Source organism: Typopeltis vanoorti, chromosome 12 (assembly GCF_054136105.1).
Source record: "Typopeltis vanoorti isolate ZY-2024b chromosome 12, IOZ_Tvanoo_1.0, whole genome shotgun sequence".
Lineage (NCBI taxonomy): Eukaryota > Metazoa > Arthropoda > Arachnida > Uropygi > Thelyphonidae > Typopeltis > Typopeltis vanoorti.
Window position 1 is genome coordinate 39,159,082 of NC_143560.1, and position 27,355 is coordinate 39,186,436.

At 34.8% G+C, this 27,355-nt stretch overlaps 1 protein-coding gene across 2 annotated transcripts in view; it reads left to right on the forward strand.

Moving 5' to 3' along the window:
* Nucleotides 1-27,355, forward strand: part of LOC150100718 (microphthalmia-associated transcription factor-like) — a 179,675-nt gene that overhangs the window by 124,143 nt on the left and 28,177 nt on the right. For both annotated transcript variants that reach the window (XM_090401966.1, XM_090401967.1), the window contains 2 exons: nucleotides 5,799-6,003; nucleotides 25,555-25,755. In XM_090401966.1, coding sequence (XP_090258092.1) covers nucleotides 5,799-6,003; nucleotides 25,555-25,755 — 406 coding nt within the window. The remainder of the gene's footprint in view (nucleotides 1-5,798; nucleotides 6,004-25,554; nucleotides 25,756-27,355) is intronic.

Consider the following 27,355-nt stretch of genomic DNA (forward strand, 5'->3'; position numbering starts at 1 on the left):
AGAGACGGTTAGAGATTTTCAGGCTAGTGCTGGATGGTTTAAGCATTTTAAAAAAAGATTTGCTTTGCATAATGTACGTGTCACAGGGAGAAGCAGGAAGTGCAGATGAAGCCCAAAAATTCATTGATAGTTTTGACTCTTTAATCAAAGAAGAAGGTTATCTACTGGAACAAATATTTAACATAGATGAACCCGGCTTGCAATGGAAATGCATGCCTAATCGTACGTACATACACCAAGAAGCAAAAAGGATGCCTTTTTGCTTCTTGGTGTATGTACAAAGTCAGCCGATCCTTAAAAGTTTTGAAGCTTTTAAGGATCGGTTGACTTTGTTGCTTGGTGGGAATGCCGTGGGTTTTAAGCTGAAGCCTTTTCTCATTTATCGTTCAGAAAATCCTCGTGCATTTAAGCACATCAACAAGCACACACTGCCCGTTTACTACCGTTCAAACCCTAAAGCTTGGATGACTCAAGCACTGTTCGAAGACTGGTTCATGAACTGCTTTATTCCCCAGGCTCATGAATATTGTGCGGAGAGAGGTATCCCTTTCAAGATTTTATTGATTATGGACAATGCCCCTGGCCACCCTCCTCATCTGGATGACCTTCAACATGATGTTAGAGTGGTTTTTATGCCACCTAACACAACCGCTCTCATTCAGTCCATGGATCAGGGTGCTATGTCAGCATTCAGGTCTCACTACCTCAGAACGACATTCGCACAAGCCATCGAAGTGATAGATTCTGATGCTTATTTATCTTTAGCGAGACTTTTGGAAGCAGTACAACATTCTTCAGTGTATCAAGAATACTTCGACAGCATGGGAATGTGTAACAAAGAATTGTATGTCAGGAATTTGGAAAAAGTGTCTAAAATGTTATGCGAATACATTTGAAGGATTTGAAAAAGGAGAGGAACTGGAAGTGATTACAGAAAAAATAGTTAAACTTGCAAAGAATCTTAAATTAGAATGTGAAATAGAAGACGTAGAGGAGTTGCTAGATTGAAATAAAAGAACTTTCGGATGAAGAGTTGATTGAATTGGAAGCACAGAGAGTGTCAGAAGAAAAAGCGAGAGAAAGAAGAGGAGGAACCAGAAAAGAAATTCACTGCAAAGAGTTTATCAGATTCTTTTTCGCAACTGAATAAAGGCTCTAGTAGCAAGGCTTATATGTTGGTCATACATAACTGGTAATTAGTTTACGGAATTAACAACGCATATAAAGTATATTAATTAAAGATAACTTTAATAAATAACTTCTATATTTCGGCAACGTCACTTCTATATTTCGTTGACGAAATATAGAAGTTATTTATTAAAATTATCTTTAATTAAAATACTTTATATGCGTTGTTAATTCCGTAAACTAATTACCAGTTATGAATAAAGCTCTTGCCAGTTTCGAAGCAATGGATCCTAATGTCGAATGATTCACAAAGGTTGAATGTATCATTCAAGATGCTGTGCGTTGTTATCGTGAGATATATGAAGAAAAAAAAGAAACAAACTGTTCAAACAAAGCTCAGCATGTTCCTCATCAAGAGAACCTCTCCTACCTCAACCCAAGAACATGACTCTTGTGATCCACAACCCAGCACAAGCAAAGATTAAAAATTGATTTTGTAAATTTCATTTGTATTAATTTTTACATTAATTTTAGATTGTATTTTTGTGTTTACAGTATTGTTTTTCACATTCTGTACAATATACATAATTATAAATTTAAAAGATTATAAAAATAAATTATAAAGATGATAAAAAGATTAGAAAGGTTAAAAATACTGTTAATAAATATATGGCCGACATACGACCAGATCGACTTACGACCTGTCAGCCAGAATGGAAGTCAGTTGTAAGTTGACGACCAAGTGTACTAACCACTCAGCCAACCAGGCCAGCTTTTATTTGTTAAGTGAGTGTATTTAGGTTATGAACTCTGTATATATATATATACGCACATAGACAAGTATATTTAACATATCCTTACTTTTTGAGACGTTATAATTCTTACATATGCTGTTACAATATCACGAAACATTTGAATGATACCTTATATTTGTTAAGTGAGTGTATTTAGGTTACAAACTGTATGTATATACACACCTAGACAAGGATATTTAAGATATCTTTACCTTTGAGACATCATTATTATTATTATACTAAGATCCATGGAGTTAGACTCATCTAGGAGGTCCTTTTGTCATACACACAGTTCATCATACTGCACCTTAAACACTCAAATGCTCTGCAGACACTGCCCTCTCAGGCAAGGCATTCCAATGATTCACAACTCTGCATGCAAAAAACCTGCTTCTCATTCCCTTGCTCACACCCTACTTATACAGCTTCCAGAGATGACCTCTGGTTTTCCTCTGATCTCCCACCATTTTCTGTAAAAACCCCTTCAACATTAATCCTATAATAATCCCTTACTAACTCGTAAGTCTCTATCATAACACCCCTCTTCCTCCTATCCACTAGACTCTGTAAATTGCATCCTCTCAACTTTCTTCATTTCCTCATATGTGTAGTTTGAAAGTGGCATGAAGAATTTTAGGCATCTTCCCAATGTACCTGTCATATAAGGGATGGGAAAAGTTTTGTAATCTTGACCCACCACAAATTTGAGGACATATTCAGTTGTAGAATGGATTTGTAATTTATAGAGAGTTAATAGTTGTTCAGAGGTGAAAAGAAAGAAAGGAAAAAAAAAACTTAATATTTTAGATGCTGAAAAATATTTGTAATATGCTTTTTGCCGAGATAGATAAATAGGTTATTAGGCCAGAATTATCACCAGGAGAGAGAAATCTTGTCCAATTGAATTTTATTAACATTGAAATTAACAAAAATTTCAGCGCCCGCTTCATGAATGATTTGGAGATCAAAATTTAGCATTGTAGAAGTTGATTTTTTTTTTTTTTTTTTTGAAGCATTAGTGATATGATTAGTACAAAGTTTTTAACAAATTAAAAAGAGGAATACAGTGTACTGTCATTACAAAACTGTTGATTGATTGAATATTCAATCTTATGGAGAGTGAATGATATATAGAAGGAAGAAAGAGAGAGAGAATAGATGAGAGGACAGAGCTTTATAATTGTGCCCTACCATTAGTTATAAAATTTGTGGATAAAGATCTATCTACTATCACATGTAACATACATTCAGATTGAAAGCTGGTGATAGATCACATGATGGGAGCTTGCTTACTGGGCAGTTATAACAAACCAGAGCTTTAGAAATGTAAAGAGCAACTACTTGAGATTCCCCAGACTTTTCCATGACATTTATCCAAAAAATGGATGATATAAGTAAGGAGATCCACTGCTGATTGACAGTAGCAGAACCATACTAGCAATTGTTTATTTGTTGAGAAGGATTCAAGGGTAACATAGAAGATTAGTGTAAATGGTTTTCTTCATTACTTTTGAAAGAACCACAGTGAGTGAAATTGGATGGTAATGTGATGGCAGAGATTTGTTGTCTCTTTCTTAGGAGCAGGTTGAATACAGGCTATTTAATGTTGCAAAATAGATACCATTGAAATTGAAAAGAATAAAAAGGTGGTATTAGGAATCTGCTCAAGTTTCAGAACAATCAAAGAATTGCCTCAGGATTAAGTGACTTTTTGATATCCAATTTGGACAAGAATCTTCTGATATCTTTTTAGTTGGAAAGGCAGTATTGAATGCTGGGCATTTCAAATGGAGGAGGAGATTGTGGAAGAAACATTTCAAATGTTTCTTCCACAATCGTTTCTCCTTCTCCTGGCAACATAGCTAAAAAATTCCCTAGGATTTTCTTTGGATCTTAGTGCCAATCAGTTCTCATATTCCAGTTTCACCTTCCTCACCATTCTGGTCGCTCTCCTGGACAGATACTCCACCCGTCTCCTTAGAGACGGGTGGAGTATCTGTCCTCCACCCGTCTCCTTATATATCTTCCATAATCTCTTTTTCAACTGCAGTTCCTGTTTAATATCGTTTATCATCCACTTTACACCAAATTGTGTCTGCTTCTTCACTCGTGGAATACAGCTTACTATTACTGCTAACAAATATTCTTTCACAATTTCCCAAGCACTAATGATATTCTGGCCTTCCAATTCTGCCCTCCATGGAACTGCCCCTAGTTGATACCTAAGACTATTATAATCACCCGCCTTATAATTCCACATACATTTCCTTTTCTTTGATACACCTGCATGTCTGTTCATCTTCCAAGTCAAAACCACATGTTCACTCTCTCCAACTGGTGGGAGAGATGTCATCTCACTTATTATCAGCTCTTCTGATGCTATGACCAAATTCAAAACTCTTGAACCTCTTGTTCCCTCTATTACATGCTGCCGAAGACATTTGTCCCTCAAGAACGTAGTTGAATTTATATATATATTATTAAGTATGTGCATATCAACAAGTCAGTAAGACAGTATTTAGGAAAAGTCAAGTATTTGATATGACACAAAATGTAGTAATGGAATAAGTAGTAATTCCTGATAGAATATCTAAATGCCTTAATAGAAGAATAAGAATATAATCAAACAAATAGAATCTGCAAAGGATGAAAGTGAAAAGAATGGAAAAATTATATTGAAAGAATGCAAGATAATAGATTGAAGGGAAGAATGAACTGGATACTGAAGTGAGAAGTCGAAAGAGAGAGAGAGAAGAAATTGAGGGATGTTCTCAAAAACTACACATAAATTTCTAAGATTAATAATGTTAGAAAAGAATATCTTGTTGAATTGGATTTAAACGGTATTGATGCGAACACAGAAAAATATCTTCTGTGTAGAATATCTTGTTACTTAGCTTGTTTTGGCTGATTTCTCTCTCTTGTGTCATATTAATTTATTCAGCTGATTCTCCACCATATTATAAGTTTTACTTATTCTGTTTGTTTCTATATATACTTTGCAATATTTACAAAAAAAAAAAAAAAAAGTACCTAAATAGTTAAAAGGTGACACTTGCTTCTATAGGTGCACTATAGAAAACATCAAGCGATGTTTTTCCTATTTTTCTATTTTCTTGCTCTTGAATGAGTTTCCTATTTTCCTGCTTATTTTCATAGTTTCTTCTTCTTCTTCTCATCATCATTGTTATTATTTATAACAAATCTCTATGGAGTCAACAGACTCAATGTGGGATGATTATCTTGCTCGACAAGCAACATGTCTATCATGTTAAACTTTAAACTCGTTCACAATGCATTTTGGCATTCATTCAACCACCATACATGTAAAAAAACCTACTCCTCTCTTCACCACACCATTACTCAACTTAGAGATGGCTTTTGTTGTTTTTTTTTATATCAATTTTGTTACAGCAGTTATCTAATTTCTTGAAGATATGTAGTAGTTTATTTAAGACTGTAAGACTTCTTTTTAGTGGAAATACCACTCATAGCATAGCCATTTTTAAATTCTAATGGTTAAAGTATTTTAGCATAAAATCTCTGTCCACAATTCCCAACAAACATGTTTTTTTTTGGGGGGGGGGGATAATTTCATCCTGCATTTCTCTGTAACAGTGGGACTTGACCTTCAATCTGATAAGAGTTTTTGCATTAGTTACTTATGTATGTACAGTAGAAATTACTATATGAATTATAAATGAGAAATTTATTTTACTGGTAAAATGATAAATTATTTTATGTATTAAGACTGTTTATAAATTGTAATTTTTATGGGTTGTGATAGAGGAAGAAAGAAAGTGCATACTCAAAGATTCCTTTACATAATTATGGATGGGTCTTTATGGTTATATTTTTTTTATTTTGTATTTACAGCATGCAAAGTGTTAAAACTAACGTCATGGTGAGTCGGACCAATATGAAGCAACAGTTGCAACGTCAGCAGCAACTGCAGATGGAAAGGAAAGAAGCAGAACAGCGGATTCTAGCTAGTTCTGTTCCTGTGCGTTCATCTTCTGCTATTAAAGTACCAACTTCTTGTAATCCAGTTGCAGTGGAGGTACCTCGTCAAATTCTAATGGTGAGAAATTTTCTAAACTGTATGTTTCACAAATTAAAAAATTCTCAGTCATATAATATTTATTGAAGTACTGTATTGAATTTTATGCATATTAATACCGCATAGAAAAAGGTGTAGAACTATAGGATCTTAGTACCATGCATTAACATTATTTTCTTGTTGGATATTAGCCATTACTTAACTTTATGAAAAGAACAGTCTTACATTATCTTATTAAATCATGTTTATTGACTTGATTGGTTTTATCAATATTCGTTAAATTCACTGAGGATATACAAATCTGTTCATACACATTATAGTATTACTTAATATAAATATAAGATGTAATACTACTAAGTGGGTGCTGAGAACCTGGTGGATATTTCATTTATTTAATTTTTTGCAGTTTATGCAAAAGTAAAAAAAAAAAGAAAGAAAGAAAAAAATGTAATTGCTTTAAAATTATATTTTTTAAATCATAAACACACAAAAAAAGCAGTAACTGCCTGCAGTTCCACATATAAAATCAATGTTGAATGGTTTGATCTGTCATTCATAACTGATCTGTTGTTCTTCTCTTTGTATTGACTTTGGAAAAAGCCTGTTTTTTCCTCTCTTATTGAAATACTGTATTGAATTGTGTGTGTGTGTTCATATTATTTACTGGCTGAATTCCGAGAATTAGAAAAACAAATAAATTTAATTTAACACACGTGTTTCGTCGGAATGCCGACTTCTTCAGGGATGAGAACATTAAAAGCAAACATAAAAAGCACATAAAGAAACATTGTACCACTACAAAAACAGACTCTTCTTCTTCTTCTTCTGCAGCTTCTCCCACTTAGGTGGGGTCACTGTTGATGATGAGTCTCCTCCACATCCTATTGTCTTGGGCTGTCAGCACATGCAAGTTCTTCATCCTCAAATCCTCTTCTACCAGCTCCCTCCATCTCTTCTTTGGCTGCCCATGCTTCCTCCTTCCTTGCACATCCATCTGCATGACCCTTCTTCCCACATATTCGTCCTCCCTCCTCATCACATGACCAAACCATCTCAACCTTGCCTCCTGTATCTTCGCTCCTAAGTTCGTAACTTTCACTGTTCCTCTCACATAGTCATTTCTCAGACGATCCTTTCTGGTCACACCGCACATCCACCTAAGCATTCTCATCTCTGCTACTTCCATCCTGCTGATGTTATTTTTCCTCAGGGCCACAGTTTCTATAGCATACGTCATAGCTGGCCTCACTACTGTCCTATAGATTTTGCTTTACAGATTGATCGGCACCTTCTTATCGCATGACATTCCAGCCATCTCCCTCCAGTTCCTCCAACCCGCTTGTATCCTGCATCCCACTTCCTTCTCAGCTCCTCCATCTTCTTCCACTGTTGTCCCTCACCTTCCTGATGACATTTCCTTCCAGCTCCAGGTCTGTCTCCTCGCCGTCGCCCGCTGTGCAACACATATACTCTGTCTTACTTCTGCTCAGTCTCATACCTCTCTCTTCCAGTACTTTTCTCCATCTTTCCAGTTTAGTTCCTGCTTCTTCTCTTGAATCTGCACACAGCAAGATGTCATCTGCATACAACATTGTCCAAGGCACATCTTCTCTCACTTCCTCCGTCACCACCTCCATCACAATGTTAAACAGAAATGGACTTAATGCTGGCCCTTGATGCAAGCCAACTGTTACTTGAAAACTTTCTATCTGTCCCAGACAGGTCCGAACACTTGTCTTCACATTTCTGTACATCTCCTGCACCAACCTGACATATTTCTCCGGAACCTTCTTTGCCCTCAGACACCTCCAGACTTCTTGCCTTGGCACTCTATCGTATGCTTTCTCCAGATCAATAAATGCCAGAGATGTAGCTCCCGCTGTTTCTCTCGAAACTTTTCCATCATCTGCCGTAACCCAAAGATAGCATCTGTTGTTGATCTACCAGGCATGAAGCCAAAATGTTCCTTTGCAATCTCCACCTCCTTCCTCAATCTTCCATCAAGAACCCTTTCTAGGATTTTCATTGTGTGGGACATCAACTTTATTCCTCTGTAATTTTTAGTCTTGTGCATCCCCTTTACCCTTGTAGATGGGAACAAGAGTACTCTCCCTCCATTTCTCAGGTATATTTTCCTGTTGGCAAACTTTCATGAACAGGTCCCACAGCAGGTCAATTCCCTCTTCCCCCCCAGTGCCTTCTATGCCTCCACTGGAATCCTGTCAGGGCCCACTGATTTTCCATTCCTCATCCTCTTCATGGCCTATGAACTGGAATTAAGTTTGAAGTGAAGCTGCAGTCTTGGCTAAAGTACTATTGTTAAGCATCTGCAAGCGTGTCACCTCACGAGTGCACCAGTGTCTGATAGCAGAGCTATGCGAGTTTGGCAAACTATAACTAAGGTTGCTGTTTATGTGAGATGAGTCTAGGATAATTTCTTTGGATTCAACTATGTGGCATTCTACTTCATCATGGTATATATATGAATGTTTGATGTTGTATTCCAGTCTATTAAGTGTTGGCAGCCTTCATTATTTGTGTTCACTGAGAACAGGGCATGGCTTGAGAAGCTGCTTGCTCTGGTTCTACTAAAGCGATGTCTCTCTGATGTTCTTCGAGATGCAGGAGGATGGACTTCTCAGTTTGGCAATATGGCTTTCCATAGTCACATATGATTTTATATACACCTGGAAACTGAAGATGGTGGTGAACCTGTTTTGGTTGGCGTAGAATTGATTTGAGTTTAGGAAGGGTGGAAAAGCAATTTTTTATATTAAATTTTTTTCAAAATTCTTAGTTTTCTGGGAGAGCGAGCTTGATATATGGTAAAGAGATATAACCCTTGGGGTTGTCCTGTGTCTCTGTGTTGTTTTAACGAAGACCGCCAACACGAAATAGACTGGAATACAACATTAAACATTCATATATGCCACGATGAAGTAGAACGCCACATAGTTGAATCCAAAGAAATTATCCTAGACTCTTCTCGCATAAACAGTAATCTTAGTTATAGTTTGCCAGACTCGCATAGCTCTGCTATCAGATACTGGCACACTCGTGAAGTCACATGCTCACAGATGCCTAACAATAGAACTTTAGCCTGGACTGTAGCTTCAGTTCAAACTTAATTCGAATTCATAGTCTGTTTTTTAGTGGTACAATGTTTTTTTTATGGTATTTTTTATGTTTGCTTTTAATGTTCTCATGCATGAAGAAGTCGGCATTCCGATGAAACATGTTGTGTGTTAAATTAAATTAATTTGTTTTTCTAATTCTTGGAATTCGGTCAGTAAATAATATGAACATATCTACATACTACCGAGTCAATATAGCTGAGAATCATATATATATATATATATATATATATATATATATATCAGGGGTGTATATTCTAGCTGTATGGTGCACACCCACTGAATAGCAATATCACCGATATTATATTTTTGCATTTATTCCTGTTAAAGTCTCCCCTGATTGTTTCCTGGCGTCGCATGATTCCTAAAAATAAACACAGTATACAAATACTTCAGGAAGAGGACACTTTTCGACACATAAACATTGTATTTAATTGTATTTGCATTATTAGCTCATGTGCGGCCACAAACATGGACACATTTGAGCTCTTTGGACAGACGTAATGGTGCAGCAGTCAAATTCCTAGCATTCCAGTGGTTTTAAAACCGCACAGAAGGTGAGGCAGGGTGAGCACTGGGATAATAGCATCCAGAAATCAGTGGCTCTGATAGGTTATTGTGTCAACCAATGCAATTGAATGTTGCCATTTGTCATGAGTTGTTGTTTTTGTTTTCTGAGTTTCATCTGTTTTGCATGTGTGAAGTATGAACTGGCGTGTTTAAGACAGTGATATAGACAAGTTTTTAATATATGATTTTCTATAAACCATTTATAACTTTCTTGTTTATATTTACAATGGGAAACAGCATTGACAATCTACTGAATGGCCTGTTTTCTGCAGAGCTTTTGCGTATTATATGATTATAGTCGAAGGAAGTTTGAACTTTTGTATAGATAAGTAAGAAAAACAAGTTATTTTAGCCTTTCTTTAGTTCAGTAATAAAATAATTTCCCAAACGATTACTTTTCCGATTTTTATGCGTATTATATGGCTATATTTAAAAATTATATCAAAATTCAAATTATCCATATGTCACTCTAGTATTTGCCAATGACAATGTAATCTCACCATGAAGCATAAACCTTTTGTGTTTCTCACATAAATGGTAATATACATGAAGCATAGCTATTGTTCATCTGACCTTTATGTTTTCCATATTTAAAATTATATTAATTAATAAATGAAAGTATATGAAGTTATCCTACAATTAATTGCTTTGGACCAGTTAAGTCCAATGCAGTTGACAAGAGAGAGACAGTCATTTCAATGAGCACTGATGCACTATGCACTTTTAAACTTTCACATATCAATAAAAATGCAATCATACAATCAAATTGACATGAATTTTGTAGAAGGTTGCATAAGCCATATAACAGCACACTCAACCGAAATGGGCATGCGACACCACTGATATATATATATATATATATATATATATTAAGTTTGCCAGTGTATACTACACCATTTCTTAACTTTGATGTCATGCTTCCACTTTCTGGGTTATTTCAATACCAGTTTTATTACGGAAATATTGACCATAATCTCATTTGGAATAGTGGAGTACTGAATATTTTACTATTATGAATAATATATGCACATAAACACAAGAAAGATATTTAATTAACCAATTAAATCACGGGGAAAATGCCACCAAAATAAGTAAATTAGGAAAACTTTCACTTATACAAGGTAGGTTACGAGCAAAGATCAATTTTTTAAAAAAATGCCGCGACAACAAGATTTCCAATTTCGCTAAGATTAAAGAAACTATAAAATATCCTGGAGCTCATAATATTTACCTGAACTCCAGTTTATTGTTAATCCACAACCAACTTAAAGCTGCTCAACGTGATCTTGCTATTCATAGTCATCATATTTCTGATCTTCGCACCTATATTTCCACAAACTTGGATCCACATCTTTCACACATAGTTCTAATTGTGGCTAAACGTTTTACTCAACGAGCATATAATAAACTAAGTCAACATCTAAACCAAAAATATGAAGCTCTTTCATCTAAACAATTCAAGCCCTTCAAAATTCCAAATAATCGGATTGTCAATATATCCGGACGTCCTCTAAACTGATGGTGAAACCCTCATCCTGTCAAAAGGACATGATTTTTCTATTGTTCCTAATAAGATACCATACCTAGATTTCTTAGTTAACATTGAACGGAATCTCAGTCATCTAACTAGTGATAAAGCTAATGCTCTTCGCCTAGAAGTCGCTTCTTCTCTACTTAAGGCCAAACTTCCTCCTTCCAACATATCACTTTCTGAAATGAAATCTTTACAGTCCTTGAGAAAAAACAATCACCTCATTATCAACAAAGCTGACAAGGGGAAAGCAACAGTAGTTATGGACTCAGCAAATTACAGAAGAAAACTTTTACTTAGAGATCGCTCCACATATCAAGAACTTAATTATAATCCAGACAACTAAAGAAATTAAATTCTCTCTTAAATGAAGTCATCAGTTTAGATAGAGACACAATTTGAAAGACTTAAAATTCATTTTGCAAGACCTCCTAGATTTTATGGTCTTCCTAAAATACATAAGATTGACTTTCCTCTTCATCCAATAGTAGATTGTATTGATTCTCCTACTTACTGTATAGCCAAATATCTAGATAAATTATTGAAATATCACATAGGCAACTCTAGTTCCTTTCTAAAAAACTCCTCAGATTTCTTAGAAAAATTAAAAAATGTCTCATTGCAACCTACAGATCTTATGGTGAGCTTTGATATAGAATCTTTATATACAAATGTACCTCTCAAGGAGACTTTAAAATTACTTGCTGACATCTTTCCAGAAGACATATATTAAACTATTTGATTTCGTAATACACTCCGGATATTTCTTATGTCAAAACAAATTTTACAGCCAAGTAGAAGGAATAGCCATGGGAAGTCCTCTCTCTTCTGCTTTAGCCAACTTTTATTTAGAACATCTAGAAAAGTCCTCTTCTCATCTATTTTCCCTCAACCATCCTTTTGGGTAAGATATATTGATGACATCTTTACTGTATGGCTGCACAACAACGACTCCTTACCTTCTTTTTTAAACAGTATCAATTCCTTACATCATCGTATAAAATTTACTATGGAAATGGAAGAAAACAACCAGTTATCTTTTTTAGACGTTCTCCTCATCCGGTCACCTTCAAATAATCTTACAACTACAGTTTACAGGAAACCAACATTCACAGGTCATTATATTCTTAAAGAATCAGCCCATCATCCTTGTCAAAAAACAGGAATCATAAAATGTCTAATCAGAAGAGCCAAAACTAATTGTTCTACTTCTAATTTTCTACAGAAAGAACTTTCTACTATCCAACAACACATGAAACTCGATGGCTTTTCCAAAAAGAGTACTCACCATCTTCTCGATTCTTATAATCCACCACAAAACAACGAAAATTCAATACGTCAAGTTCCAATTCCTTACATTTCCGGGATTTCGGAACCTATCGCAAGAATTCTGAAGATATATGAGTTAACAGCTACGTATTCACCTATTAACAAATTATCTTCCCATTTTCCTTCTCCTAAAGACAAACGCTCAACTATAGCTCTTCCTGGAGTTTATCAAATTCCCTGCAACTGTGATCTCTCCAATTTTGGACAAACTGGACGTTCTCTTGAAAAAAGAATCCAAGAACATCAATCCTCCATTCATCACAACAAACCTGAAAAATCTGGATTGGCTCAGCACGGGATTGAAACTAACCACAACATCCTTTGGTCAAAAACTCACCTCTTATGTAGATCCCGTTATAAATTTGAACGTTTATTCAAAGAAAGCATAGAGGCCTTATTCCATCGTCCTAACCTGAATCGGAATGACTGTATATCTATATCAAAAATCTGGGAAAGTCTAAGGATAACTCATTAATTCATGTTAATTTTATATTACTTAACATTATTAATTAATATCTTTATTTCAATCATGTCTCTGCTTAAAAATATTCCCTTTAATACTTAGTGATATAACATCACGTGGCTTGTTCTATTTTTAAATGATCTATTGTTAGTATTCCACCTTGTATTTTTTTTTTTAAAACTGTTCTTATAGTGCCACTGAAGATGGTCTGCTATTTCCAGACCAAAATTTTTCATTAATTAAATATCTTTCTTGTGTTTATGTGCATATATTATTCAGTCTTTATGTCACAAGTATCCTTAAAACATCAAATTTTACTATTATAATAAGCTCAAGAAACATGGCTATTTGTGTTTCTGGAGTTTTTTTCCAAACCATTACGTTAAATCAGTAGCTGCTTCTCCCATTGCATAATTTTGTGGATGACATACAAGCGTAAAAGTAAAAGAAAAGCAAGAGCTGCAATCATCATATATACAAATGCGTGTAGGCAATTTCTTCAAATTAACATGAAAAACACAAGGGATAAGTAATACTGCTTATTTAAGGCCATATATTTCAACCTTAATATTACAGGCCATCATCAGTGGTGACAATAGTTAATTACAAAGTAGAATTCAGTTGATTCGAAAAAGTAAGAGCCACATGATGCTATACATACAACAATACCATTGCAGTATTGATAATTCATTAGCTATTAAAAAGATTTATTGATGTGTGATTAAAATAAGACTTTCCCATATCTTAGATAGAAATAGACAGTCATTCCGATTTAAGTTCAGACTGTGAAGTAAGGGCCCTTTCTTTAAACAAGCATTCAAATTTATACTAACATCAATGAAGTAAGTGTGTTTCAGCCCATAGGATATTGTGGTCTGTATTTATTACATGCTGTGCCAAGCCAGATTTTTCAGATTTACTGTTTCTAATATAAGATTGGTGTTCTTGTATTCTGTTTCCTACAGGGAGTCCAGTTTGTTCAAAATAAGAACGATGACAGTCACAAGGAACTTGGTAGACATCAGGGATAGCTAGAGGAGACATTTATAGATGGATATAAATTCATTTATGCTGATAATTTGTTGATAGGAAGAAAATTAGCTAATAAATGGTATTTCTTAAGGATTCTGGAAATGGATTCTGAGATGCCAGAAATGTAAGGAATTGGAACTCAATGTACTTTTTCCTTGTAATTTGAGCTAGGATTATAGGAATTAAAAAGTTGTTGCATGGTCTTTCTGAGAAGAGAGACCTCCACTGAGTCAGGAACTCATCAAGGGAGGCTATACCGTTTGCACCAACTGTCATACATGTTCTTGAATTCATTCATGCTACTTGTGCACACAACATCCAATGGCAATCCATTCCAATCACACACTACTTGATGAGAGAAAAATCTTGCCTTAATCCCTTTCTTGATGGCATTCATTCTCATCTTCCATGGATGCCCTCACATCATTTCTCCACCCTCCATAAAATGAAAAATTCCATCTAGTGAAATTCTGTATGACCCTTTCAGAAGTTTGTAAGTCTCAATCATATCACCCCCTCCTCCTGTTTGCTAGTGTCTGCAATCTGCAAATTCTCAATCTTCAATGAAATGTGTCCATAATTAGTATTCCACAACCCTGATATCATTTTTGATTCTCCTTTGTACTCTCTCCACTGTATCAGAATCACCATGAAAACCAGGAGACCAGCCCTGCTGACAATAGTCCAAATGAAGTCTTATCAAGGCAAAATGACTCCCTTATTTTTACATATTTGTTTCAGCATTGCCATTATTCTCTAAGTTGCATTTACAATTTTTTGCTGTATGACCCTTGAACCTCAACTTCCTGTCTACTAAAGCTCCAAGGTCCCTAGCATCATCAGTTTCTTCAAGCATAATCCCACTAATATAATAAGACATTGGATGTCTAATCACTCCTTACATTGATTAACATTGAAATGACAGCAATTTTCTCATGCCCACAATTCCAGCCTATTCAAATCATTCTGCAAATATTACATATCAGCAGTACTCCTGATCACCCTACCTATCTTTGCATCATCATCTGTATATCACATGTCAAATCCTCCCCAATGTTATTAATGTACAGATTAAATAACAATGGATCAAGAACTTCTTGAGGCACACTGCTGGTTACCTTGAATTTTGCATCCTCCCCTCCCATTTATGACTTTTTGATATCTGTCAGTCAGCCATCTATCCTCTCATCCATGCCAGTAGTTTATAATCTAATCTCATATTCTCCAATTTATGCAACAGTCTTCCCTGCTGTATTCTGTCAGAAGCCTTAGTAAAATTCAAAAGTTTCATAGTGTATCCATTCTCCTTGTCTAACTCATTTATTATTATAGAATGTGAGCAAGTTGCTAAAACATGACATTTCTTTAGTAAACCCATGCCTTTTGTTGCAAAGTAGAGATTCTCTGTCAACCCATTTCTGAATGTGAGCCCTAACCAACTTTTCCAAAATCTTTACCACCACTCCTGAGATACTGATTGGCTGATAGTTGGATACATCAGTCTTTGCACCACCTTTGTGCAATGGAATGACTATACATTCCTTCCATTCCTGCAGGATCTTTCCTGTTCTGAGACTTAAATTATATTGTCCAGTCAAGGGAATAGTCAGTTCAGCTGAACACCCTTTTAGCATCTGTGCTGATATCCCATCAGTTCCTGTTGTGGAATTCTTATTCAGTTTGTGCAACAGCTCTAGTACTTCTTCCTTATCCACATGAGTTTACTCATATGGTGAAGCAGTAGCTGTGAGTTTAGTGTTGCATATACTAGGTTGATAGCTTTTAGCTAAATGTTTGCTCATTAGTTGAACAATCACTTCTGCATCAGTCACCTGCATACCATCTGCATTCAGTAGAGTTATTCTTTCAAATTCATTCTTTCTTTTACTTTCAGCATAATGATAGAATTCTTTGGTTGTCTTTAACTTGAGTGCCTTTCTTTTCATATTCAGCCTTAGCTTCCCGTCCAGCACTTGTGACTCTTCTGGGTCTGCTGCTTATGATTATCATCAGTCATCCTTATGTAAATGATATTCCTTCCACACCATCTTTTTCTTATGAATCTCTTGCTTAATTAGATATTACACATCCATTTCACTACTACTCTATTTATTCTTTGAACTCTAGGGACACATTCTGATATTGCATCATTTAAGTATTTTTAACTTCTCGCTCACTGTCAATATCCTTCCCGTCCAATAACTGTGTTTAACCACATTTTAACCATGGCACAGAATCCCCCATACACCCTCAGATAGTCATAATTTCCTGCTTTGTAGTTCAGTATGTAACCTTTTCTGAATGGAACATTCATAAACTTTCTTTTGAAAGTTTCTTCACATGAAACCCCACTTCTCAACTGAGTACTGCATGATCACCGTCACCAACCGGAAACAGAATACTTACGTCTTTAACTGAAACCTCCTCTGACACTATAATTAGATCTAACACTCTTTGATCACGAGTTCCTTCTGTTACATATCTACATAAAAATCAGATACAGATATTGAATTTTCAAATTTAGGAGTAAGTTTCACTGAAGCACTCGAACTGGATTATCGAATGAGAAAGAACTGTAGTGTTATAGAAAGTGCATCGCCACAGTTCTTTTTTGTTCAGCTGTGTAGGTAGAAGGCAGCTTTGGTTTGTCTGAATCTTGGAGATGGTTGTTTTAAAACCACTTTCACTCCACCAGTTGTAGACTGCTTTAAGCCCAAAAGGATACATGACAGAATGTTAACTTTTTGTCTGTTACTATTTTAAATTGTTTCCATAATTACTTGACTGTTAGTGCCTTGTATTCTTTCACGAGCATTTTGAATGCTGGTTGAAATCTAGCATAATATACTAATAACTTAATAGGTTGTGATATTTCTTGTAGTGCTATCAATACCATTCAATAGTTATTTCATGGTATTTAAAAGTTTAATGTGAATCTGTAACTGTGTTGTTTGCTTGCATCAGCAAGTTTCCTCCAGTCATGGGAATGCTGTTGAGTGAATATTTTCTAGTTATTGGACCATTCTTAGTCTACTCTAGACTGCATTGTGCATGAAACCCCATCAAGGCTGCTGGGTCCATGATGTTTGCACCTACATGCTTGGTACTAGGTGCAAAGGTGCAAATAGCATGAAAGTATCATACTCCACTCAAAGCTACTTAGGTTGTGCACTTTGTTGTTATGTTGAGCATATGTATACACGTGCGCAGTCTTTCACATCTGCTGATCTGTGCTGTGTAGTCTAGAATGGACATATGATGTAATCTCTGAAGAAGCTGATTCCATGGTAATATATCTAATAATCTATATAACTAAGTTGTGATCCTCAGGCATATGGTTAAACTGATTGATTTTTCTTTATACATTTGGACATAATCAAATACCTGATATATAATCTTCAAGAGATTTATAGGATCCTGCATACTACATAGTAACTGTCTACAGTATTACTAACTTCCTGTTAGCACTTCAAGTTAATTACATTAATATTTTGGTTTTCTATGGCATTTAACTGCATCAGTCCACTTGGATCTTGTGTGGCCTCTGGTTATTTTTCCTAGCATCAGACATCTGCTTTACTAGTACTATGCCACCAGAAATTAGCTCATCTCACTCATTCTTGAATGCTAATAATGGCAGGATCCTTCCTAATATCCATATTTTCAATATTGTTGTGTTGTAGATGCCATCTATTCATCCCCTTAATGTTTCTTAGAGCTCTCATATCATGGGTTAAAATTTATTTGAACACTGCCTTGTGTATAGCTAGTTTAGTGTTTTGGCTAATTTCTCTCTTGTTCCATATAACTCTATTCAAGTTGAAATGTTTTACTTTTTGTGTAAATTACTCATTGAGAATGAAGCTGATGTTCTCATGTTCCTGCTTATTTTCAGTTAAAGTTATGATATCATCTTAAGCCTGCTCATTCCCATTCTTGAATGCTAATAACATCAAGTTTCTTCATATCTTCATTTTCAATATGATTCGGTCATTGATGACATCTATTCACCCCACTAATTTTTCACAAAACTATCATATCTATAAATTATATATTTGATTTAATCCTTTATTCAAGTGTAAGCAAACAAAGTTTGTGCCTGAAGTATCTTCAGGACTGGGGCAACTCGTGGCAAAGGTGGACTGACTTCACATCACTTGCCTTAGTATCCCATAATGCAAAACTTTGTTTGTTTACACTTGATTAAATAAACAATTAAACCAAATATATAATTTATAGCATAACCAAGTTAAAAAACTTCCAACAGCTTTCTCTAATCCAGAGTAATTTAATAATAAGATGTGACACCTTTTGGCAACTTGTAAATAGAAATATGACTTCTGCATTACTTCAACCTTGGTATTGTAAAATTTTTATATTTTTCTATATATTTAATTATTTAAAGATGTCGACTAACTGCACCATTGTAATATCTTTCTTATTTATTTTATATCGTAGTTGCTTGAGCTAGTTCAAACTGTCTATAGACTTCACTTTCAAATTCACATATAAAACTCGCAATTGATCTTAATCGTTTAGTCCTTAACTTAGTTTGATTTCCCCCCCCCCCCCTCCTCAAGGCCGTAAGTATGCTTATGAGACTTAGGAAAAGCCTCTGGCTGGAGCCAAGTCCCTAATCTACCTTGCCGTATTTCATTTGTATTGATCATTAAAAAAAAATTTTTTTTCGAGTGCGCCATTAACACGTTCGCTGCCAACTACGAGTATACTCGTTCGTATATATGAGCTTCACAAGCCAACTACGAGTATACTCGTATGTCAATTTACCGACCTCCTATGCCAAACACAAGTTAACCCTTAGTATAATTACCTTAATTTGGACCCTTGGATTCTGAATAAAGCAGAGAGCACGTCTGGGGGCTTGGTAGAAGGGAAATAATTTCAACTAAAATATAGTATATTATATATGTGCCTCAGAAGCTAACTACGAATATACTCTTTATGTCGATTGCCAACCTCCTATGCCAAGCACGAGTTAATCCATAGTATAGCACGTAATTTGTAAATCAATTTAAAACGAATAAAATCAATAAAAATAAAAACCAATCAATAAAATAAAAAAAAAATTATTCAAATTAAGAATGGTACATTTTAAAACAATTTTCCATGCACAGTAGTGGTTTTTCCTGGCAAACAGGACAATAATAATGTGTTTCGCATCGTCGTCGTTTGTTTTGTGTACACACACACACACACGGCATGGCTTTGTTAGGCCATTCTTTTTTTCTGTTGGTGGTAAAATTTCCAAATAATGAAAATCCCAACTCCTCCTGATATTCTCTGATGCTGTAAGCTCATCCATTCCAACAAAAACAGAGATAAATTGATCTCTAAATTTTAATGCAGTCATTGCATTTCCAGTAATTATGTTATAAAATTTATGCGCATTTTGAATGTATACCTCAAAAGTGCATATTACCAATTTCTTTGGCCATCTAATTGTCTTTCGTAAGGTGGAATAGTAAGAAAGCATTTGATCAGAAAGATCAGTGCCTGACATACCCAAATTATAATCCTTAACAATATTTGGTTTTAATTAAAATTACCATTCTAATTTTGACTTCAACCATTTGAAATTTGTGCATATTTGAAATGGAAAGAACTTCCCTCTTATCCTTCCATTTGCTGACTACAACAGGACCTCTTCTTTGCCAGACAAATTCCCCTTTCTTTAGTTTCTTCTGAATAACATCTGGTGGATTGTTTTTCCTATTATTTCTCAGCGTTCCACACACATACGTTTTTCTGTCGGTAAGCGAGTCCGTCAGAGCTACAGAATTATAAAAATTGTCCATATGCAATACATAACCCCTGTCTAAATATTCTTTCATCAAGTGGAATACAATATCATATGTGCAACCCATTTTCGCTAAAGAGGATTCAGATTTTCCTGTATAAATTTTTATTTTTATCACCAATCCATTCGATTCGCATAGTTCATAGAATTTCCTGCCATATTTATGTTTTTTGTTTTTTATGTATTTCCTAAACGGCAGTCTACCGTGCCACAACACCATTGACTCATCAATACATAAGTTTCTGTCTGGTGTGTAGCTGTTTCGCATTACACTATTAAAATGATCTAAGACTGGTCTTAATTTGTGCAATTTATCGTTAGTTGCTTGGGAATTATCTGTGAAATGCAAATGACGCAATAAAATTTGAAATCAATTTCGGCTCATTTTAGAGCGCCAAAATGGCAAATTGTAAAGTTGATTTGTACTCCAATAATGCTTAACAGACGGTAAATTACAAGGACCCATATGAAGTAAAAGTCCAAGAAATAATTTCTTTTCATGTCTATTGCTTTCTAGTTTGAAATTCTTTGACTTTTTTTGATCTGCGCTCAACTTTGCTCACTATGTTGTAAAGCATATAAATTGGTTTGTTCTACTAAAATTGTGAGAAAATCTTCAGAAAAGAAAAGTTCAACTAACCTTTTGATACTGAAATTTCCAGTGTCAATTTTAAAATCTACAGTTTCAACAAAGTCAAATTGTGGGGGCTCTTGTTCTGAATTTTCCCAATAACTAGATGTTGATGTATTTGGCTGGATGCTAACTTCATCTTCAAAAGTTTCTTCATCATCTGAGTCACCGCTAGAGTCATCTGTAGAATCATCTTTGGAATTGGAACCAAATATTTCATGAAATTCATCATCGCTCATATTAGCATAAGCTTCTACTTCTATATCAGTAAGTTTTCTTTTACTGGCCATGGCAAAATTGAAGATTGTTAGAGACTAGAAGCTAAAACTAGACTAGACACAATAAACACTGTCATCAGCTCATGTAATATATAGGTGGAAGTGATACAAGATTACTTGTAGTTGGCCTATGAAACAAAATTCTGTCTTATAAGCCGGCTATGAGATTACTCGTAGTGACCTTGAAGATGGGGGTGATACGAGATTACTCGTAGTTGGCATATGAAACAAAATTATGTCTGATAAGCTGGCTACGAGATTACTCGTAGTGACCTTGAAGACGCGAAAGCACTTGGCGTGCCAGAACAAACTATGCCTGAGGAGCGTGGCAGCAAACGTGTTGAGGATCGTGTAAAAGAATTGTTGTTCCTTTCTTTACATACAAGAGAAATATTCAGCTAAGCACAAAAATAACTCTTAAGTTAACTGTATCTCAAGCAACTCCTATTAATTAATCAGTCAGTTGTGGCTATTACAACTCTTAGGTCACACAGGTTCAGTATTTTTATGAGAAGTGCATTGGCTAAACAAGATCAGGCAAGCTATTAACAAAAACAACATGTTTATTCTTACTATGAAAAATTATATACAACATTCAAACAACACATATCACGTGTCTGGTTCTAACTAAGACAACAAGAGTACGCTGGAGACAATACTTGTCATGTGTCTGATTCTCCACAAAATCAATTAAGCATTTTGCTTAAGCTTTAAGACAAAGAAATGATAATTACACATTAACTTTTCAGACACTTGAATGATACTTAACACAACTTTCTCTCACGTTGTAAACAATAAAATGCAAAACTTAAACCACATTCACTCTTAGCATTACACAACATAAACAAATCTTTAGATCTCTGTATTCTACTATTCACATTCAAACCAAAATATGACTTTCCGATTCTTTCTAATGCCACTAGATAACAGAACCAACATTTGTCTCTTTGAACTTCACAATCTAGGATATTACATGAAACTTTCTAGTTCATTACACAGTCATAGATCCTCAAGGCTTACGGGCACTTTCCGCTTCTTCCCAGCTAACTTTCACTCTGGCACTAGGACATGGCTGCGATAAATCAGCACACATGTAGATCATCGGGGAATCTCATGGGGGGGGGGTATCTTGAAAAGGCCGTCTCTGCTACTAATGAACTTCCCATCTTTGTTGGAACTGCTGCTCGCGGAAATGCGACTCTCCCTGTCCTCAGAAAGGCTTTGCACAGGATCAAACTTCGAAACGAGAGCCCCCTAGTCACTCAATCTCTGTCTTTTATATCATTCTACCGACCTTGGCCTTTCTTCTCTAAAGTCCCTCGGATTTACTAGAGGGTTTTCTCCATCACCCACACTATCGCTGGGTTTTGGCAGGATAACTCATAATCCGGTGACCTTCGCGACTGTTGCTAGCCTTAGGTCTCCTAGCCTAATCCTGTCTGAGCTTAATTTTAGTTACAAATCTTTTGGTTCTTATTCAAATATTTTAACATTTAGTTACAACATTTATCTCAGTTCATTAAATCAGTGAGTTATACATTCTTTTACAAGCATATTATGTAATTTAGTTGCCCATGTAAAATCGACATAGAAAAAAATATTTCTATTTTTATTCTATACGAGATTTTACAGTATCACCTCTGGGTCTGGCTCCCACTGAAGAGATCTCAATAAAGGTCAAAATTGGTCTGGGTAATGACCCTTCCCATAATGCATAGCATTATACATGTCGACAAGGAGATGTGCTTTGCATTATGGCGGATATTAAGGCAAGTGATGTGAAGTCAGTCTACCTTTGCCACGAGTTTGCCCCTGAAGATACTTCAGGCGCAAACTTTGTTTGCTTACACTTGGATAAAGGATTAAACCAAATATATAATTTATAGCATAAGAAAGTGAAAAAACTTCCAACATCTATCATATCTATGTTCTCTACTATGTGCTCAACGACTCTCAGATCCATAAGTTAAAATTGGTTTGAATGCTCTTTCTTTATAGCTAATAGTTGAGTGTTTTAGCAATTCTCTCTTTTTCCATATGAATTTTTTTCAACTGGTTTCCCATACCTGCTCTGTTTAGTCTGTTATCTATTTCCAAATTTATTTTGCTATTCTTACTAGAAATTGTACATAATTAACTGAATTATTTTACTTGTTCTATAGTTTGTCCATAATAATGCAGTTTGATGTTTACTAGATTACTGCCTATTTTCATGTTTTTTGTATTTTTATTATTTATTTTCATACCAAACTTATTACAATAAGTATTCAGTTTAGTTTTAAAGAATCCTAGTCTTGTGCTGGATTTATTTAGGAGTTATAACATCTGCACAAAGTAAGAAGGTGAGGTGAATATTTCAGATTTTGATATCAGGTTTATTGTCGCATTTCTTTCATAATGTGTGCATAGCAATATACCCTTCTCCGATTTTTCCTTCAATTCAGCTAATAGCTGATTTACAACTTAATTCTATTTATACACATACCTATATACACATACCAGCCACAGAATTAGAAACTTTCATTTAATACTTTGATTTTAATACTTTAGCCTGAATTATGGCACATGTGGTTTGACATAGATTCCACAAGGTGTTGGATTGAATCTCCATCTACACACTAGGCAATCACCAGAGAGTCTTTTAACTGGCTCAGATTTGACAGCAGAGGACTTTGCTCCTGGATCTTTTTCTAACATTTCCCATATATTCTCAATGGGGTTCAGATCCAGGTTTTGTGGTGGCCAGGGAAGATGGTGGAAGTCACTGTCATACTCACTGAACCACTGCTGTATAATTCTTGTACAATGGATAGTAACATTGTCGTCCATGAAACATCCAGCAATATCAGGAGACCCATTCTGTACCAGCAGAACCCATAACACCACATCCAGAACCTTGAGTTGTGTTTACAAGCCAAGCTGGGTTCATTGCTTCGTGGGGCTCTTACCAAACTCTCTGCCTACCTTCGGCACTGAAAAGGCCACATCGTCAGGACCACATGACTTTTTTCCAGTCTTCCAGTATAGTCACAGTGTTCCTGACACCAGACGAACTTTCCAGTTCTTCACAGAAATCAGTGGTTCTGTATAGGAATGTGACTGTCAATACTGATTCTCTTCAATTCCCTGCACATAGTATGGTGAGATATGGGTCCAGAACAGCCTTCATTAAATGCTTTGGTCAGTTGCTGCACACAGGAAGTTCTGTTTGTCTATACAAGCCTTCTTAGATGACAGTGATCTCATTCCTGATAGACTTTCATAGGAATACTGTTTACACCTCTTAAACAAGCAATGTGAGTTATTTTCCACTGATTAAACACCCAGATATCTCACCTTTTTGAGCAACCAGTCAGCTCTGCAATTTTCAGGATTGTGGTTCCAGCCAGACTGGCACCCGTAATAAGCCTTTATCAAACTCCTAAAGACCCTTTGTTTTTCCCATTGGGATCAACATTATTGATGATTACTTGACTAGTGACATTCTTAAATAATTGCCTAGAACAGGTCAATGACACATGTGACCAAGTATTTTGCATATACGCTGTGTAAGTGATGTTTACATACATCTGCATAAAGGTTTCTAATTCATTGGCTAGTAAAAGTATTACTATGCATAATGTTCCATTTACACCATTTAATTGTAGGATTATGAACAGCTTTTCTCTTGTGATCTTGTATTGTTTTCCTGATTTACATAATTTAAATAAATATCCTTGTTATTTTCCCATGATTTCTCAACTATCTGTCTTAAAGTAAAAATGTGTTCTTGACAACTTCTATTTTCTTGAATTCTTTTTTTCCCTGAAGTTTCCCTTCCATAATTTTTTCTTAGCTTCTTCTCAAGTATGCTGCATAAATTTTACCTGAAACACTCAGTAGAGAAATTTCTCTCTAATTCTTACATTTTATTTTTATTTCCTTATTTATAAATGAGTACTGTGACAGCACTGTGTTTTGGCCAGACCTTCTGAATTATGCAGTGCAGCCATCTTAAAACTACAATACTTTCGTATTTGAGCATTTCTGGTTGAATATAATGTGTCCTGCTGCCTTTCCTCTATTTCAGGTTTTTGATGGATTTCTTCTACTTCAAGTGCTGATATGTACTTCAGGCTGCATTCCTCTGTTATATTTTCTACTACTGGTTAACTGCTTATTTCAATTGATTCTTTCAAAGTAATTAATTACTCTAGATAAATATTTATCTTTTGTTTTGTCATCTTTATTATTTTTTATTTCATTTTGACAGTACTGTTTGTTTCCAGTTCTAAGCTTTTTCAGGAGCCTCTAGAACATTTGCCATCTTCATGATATTTATGTTCTTATCATATATAGCTTAGCTGTTTTAAGTCTTGAATGTTCATTGTCTAATGGAAATTTACAACTTATTCAACCAAATTGCATTGTGTATTGGCTTATACCATCACAAACATTATGGTGCATCATGATGGTTGTACATTTTGATCTGTGATAATTTCTCTGATAGAAATATAACATCTGTTACAGGAGTATACGTCTGATAGATTTGAGAAAAATGCTTAACTGTAATGATAATCATAATTTCAGATATTTTAAGTGCCAAAAAAGTCAAATGATTTTTAAGATATTTTTTTTTTGCTAATTCATGAAAATATATGAGAAAGTTGCTGTTTTTAACAAAACACAAATTATAACATACTCATTTTATTTTTATTTTTTAAAGTGTGTTATTATTTGTTCTCTTTTATCATGGATGTACATTTCATGAACTTTCTGATGATTTTTTTATATTTTTTTTTATTAGGTTCAAACCAAATTGGAGAATCCAACTCCGTATCATGTCAGACAAAGTCAACAAAGACAAGTTCAGCAATTTCTCTGTAGTACCCAGGGTGTAAGAGGAGTCATACCCCTCTCTCCTCCACAACCATTAACCAACAGTTGTGATCCAAGCCCCAATAGTCCTCTTTCAGCTGAAGCAAGTTCTGCTGCTAGTCCAGCTGGGGTATAGTTTTATTTTCTAATATGTAATTACCTAATTTTATAAAAAATCTTAAAATTATGTCAAAGGTAAAGACAGATCTGTAATCCCCAGATGAAATTTGACTCCTCTAAGTTGTTTTGAGATTGATTACAGAGATGTTTGAAATGAGTTCAGTCTTATGGAAAACTTTTGGAAATATAGGTTAACACTACATTATCTTCTTTAAATATTATAGTTTTCTTGATGAGAACATAAAAAACAATTCAGGCATTTTTCTTTATCAGCATAGCAGTAAATATATTGATTTTTTTAATGTTATAAATGTCAAAAAAGTACATTCAATATTTACTAGAAACATTCAGTTGTTTTAATTCATTAGTGATTAAATTAATTGAAATGGCTTTTATTATGTATTATTCTCTTTGGATGATTCATATTCTTATAACAAAACTTCATTCAGTTTCAAAAATAAGCATCTGCACTATGACAGTTTTCTTGATATAGGTGGAAGATTCCTAATTTTTGACGACCACTTCTACCACCTTACTGATTTACACTCCAGTTTTGTTTTTTTTTTAAACAATTTTACAATAGCAGTCTTGCTGATAAATTATTGTTTAAGAATCCTTTACTTTGCAGGAGATTTTAAATTGCCTTTAGTTCATCAATTGCTATATTTTAATGTAAGATATAACTGGGTCATTTATAAATTGACATGTTATTTATTAAATAAATATAGGCTTCGACTAATTCATAAATTTTTAACTTTTTGGTTGCAGTAGAGCACTTTTTGTCTGCTGATTTCACTAGAGGAGTAACTGTGCAAGGAAATCGCCTTAGAGCTCTTTTTAAGTCCCTGAGGATGTCTATGGTAGCTTGCTAAGATCTTTATGCCATACCCAGTAGAATGCTTTGGAAATGATTAGTATTAGATTAAGTAGTTTCACTGTTAATTGAGGACAACAGAATTCTTACTGGCAATTGTTGATTATTTGTGAAGAAATTAATTGGTGATGGAATTTTTCACTATTTTTGAAAGAATTGAAAAGCATCAGCAGCAGGACAATAGTTCATAGAATAAAGAAACAATTCGATAAATATTGCATATTACTTTTTCAGACATATACATCAGAAAAGGAAGACAAAAAATGGCAAAACAAGATGAGAGTTCATATAATCAGGATCAGAAGACCCTTTGGTCTCATGTTGGACATTAATGGAAAGAAAATTCCAAGGAATGAATTAAACAACATTTTAATGCTTCCATTATTTCGTTTGTCGCAGTGACATCCTCAAGGATTACAATATAAATTATAACAAACTCAAAAGCAATACAAAATAAAGCAAAACTTAATAGACAGAGTCTGGAATCCTAGTTAGGACTCCAGACTCTGGTGACCTCTCTGGGTACTAGTAGGAAGCTAAGTTGTAACTCTTGATGCCTAAGAATGATTGTTTCCCATCTTTTTTTTGGGAAGTTTAACACATCCATAGCTACTTAACTTAGGTTTTAAAAAAAGTCTTTAATTTAAAATTGCTGCTGAAGCTTTTTTTGTGCATGGGTATGGGTGAGTGTTTAATGACTGTGATAATAATTGCTAGCCCTGCATCATTGTGAAGG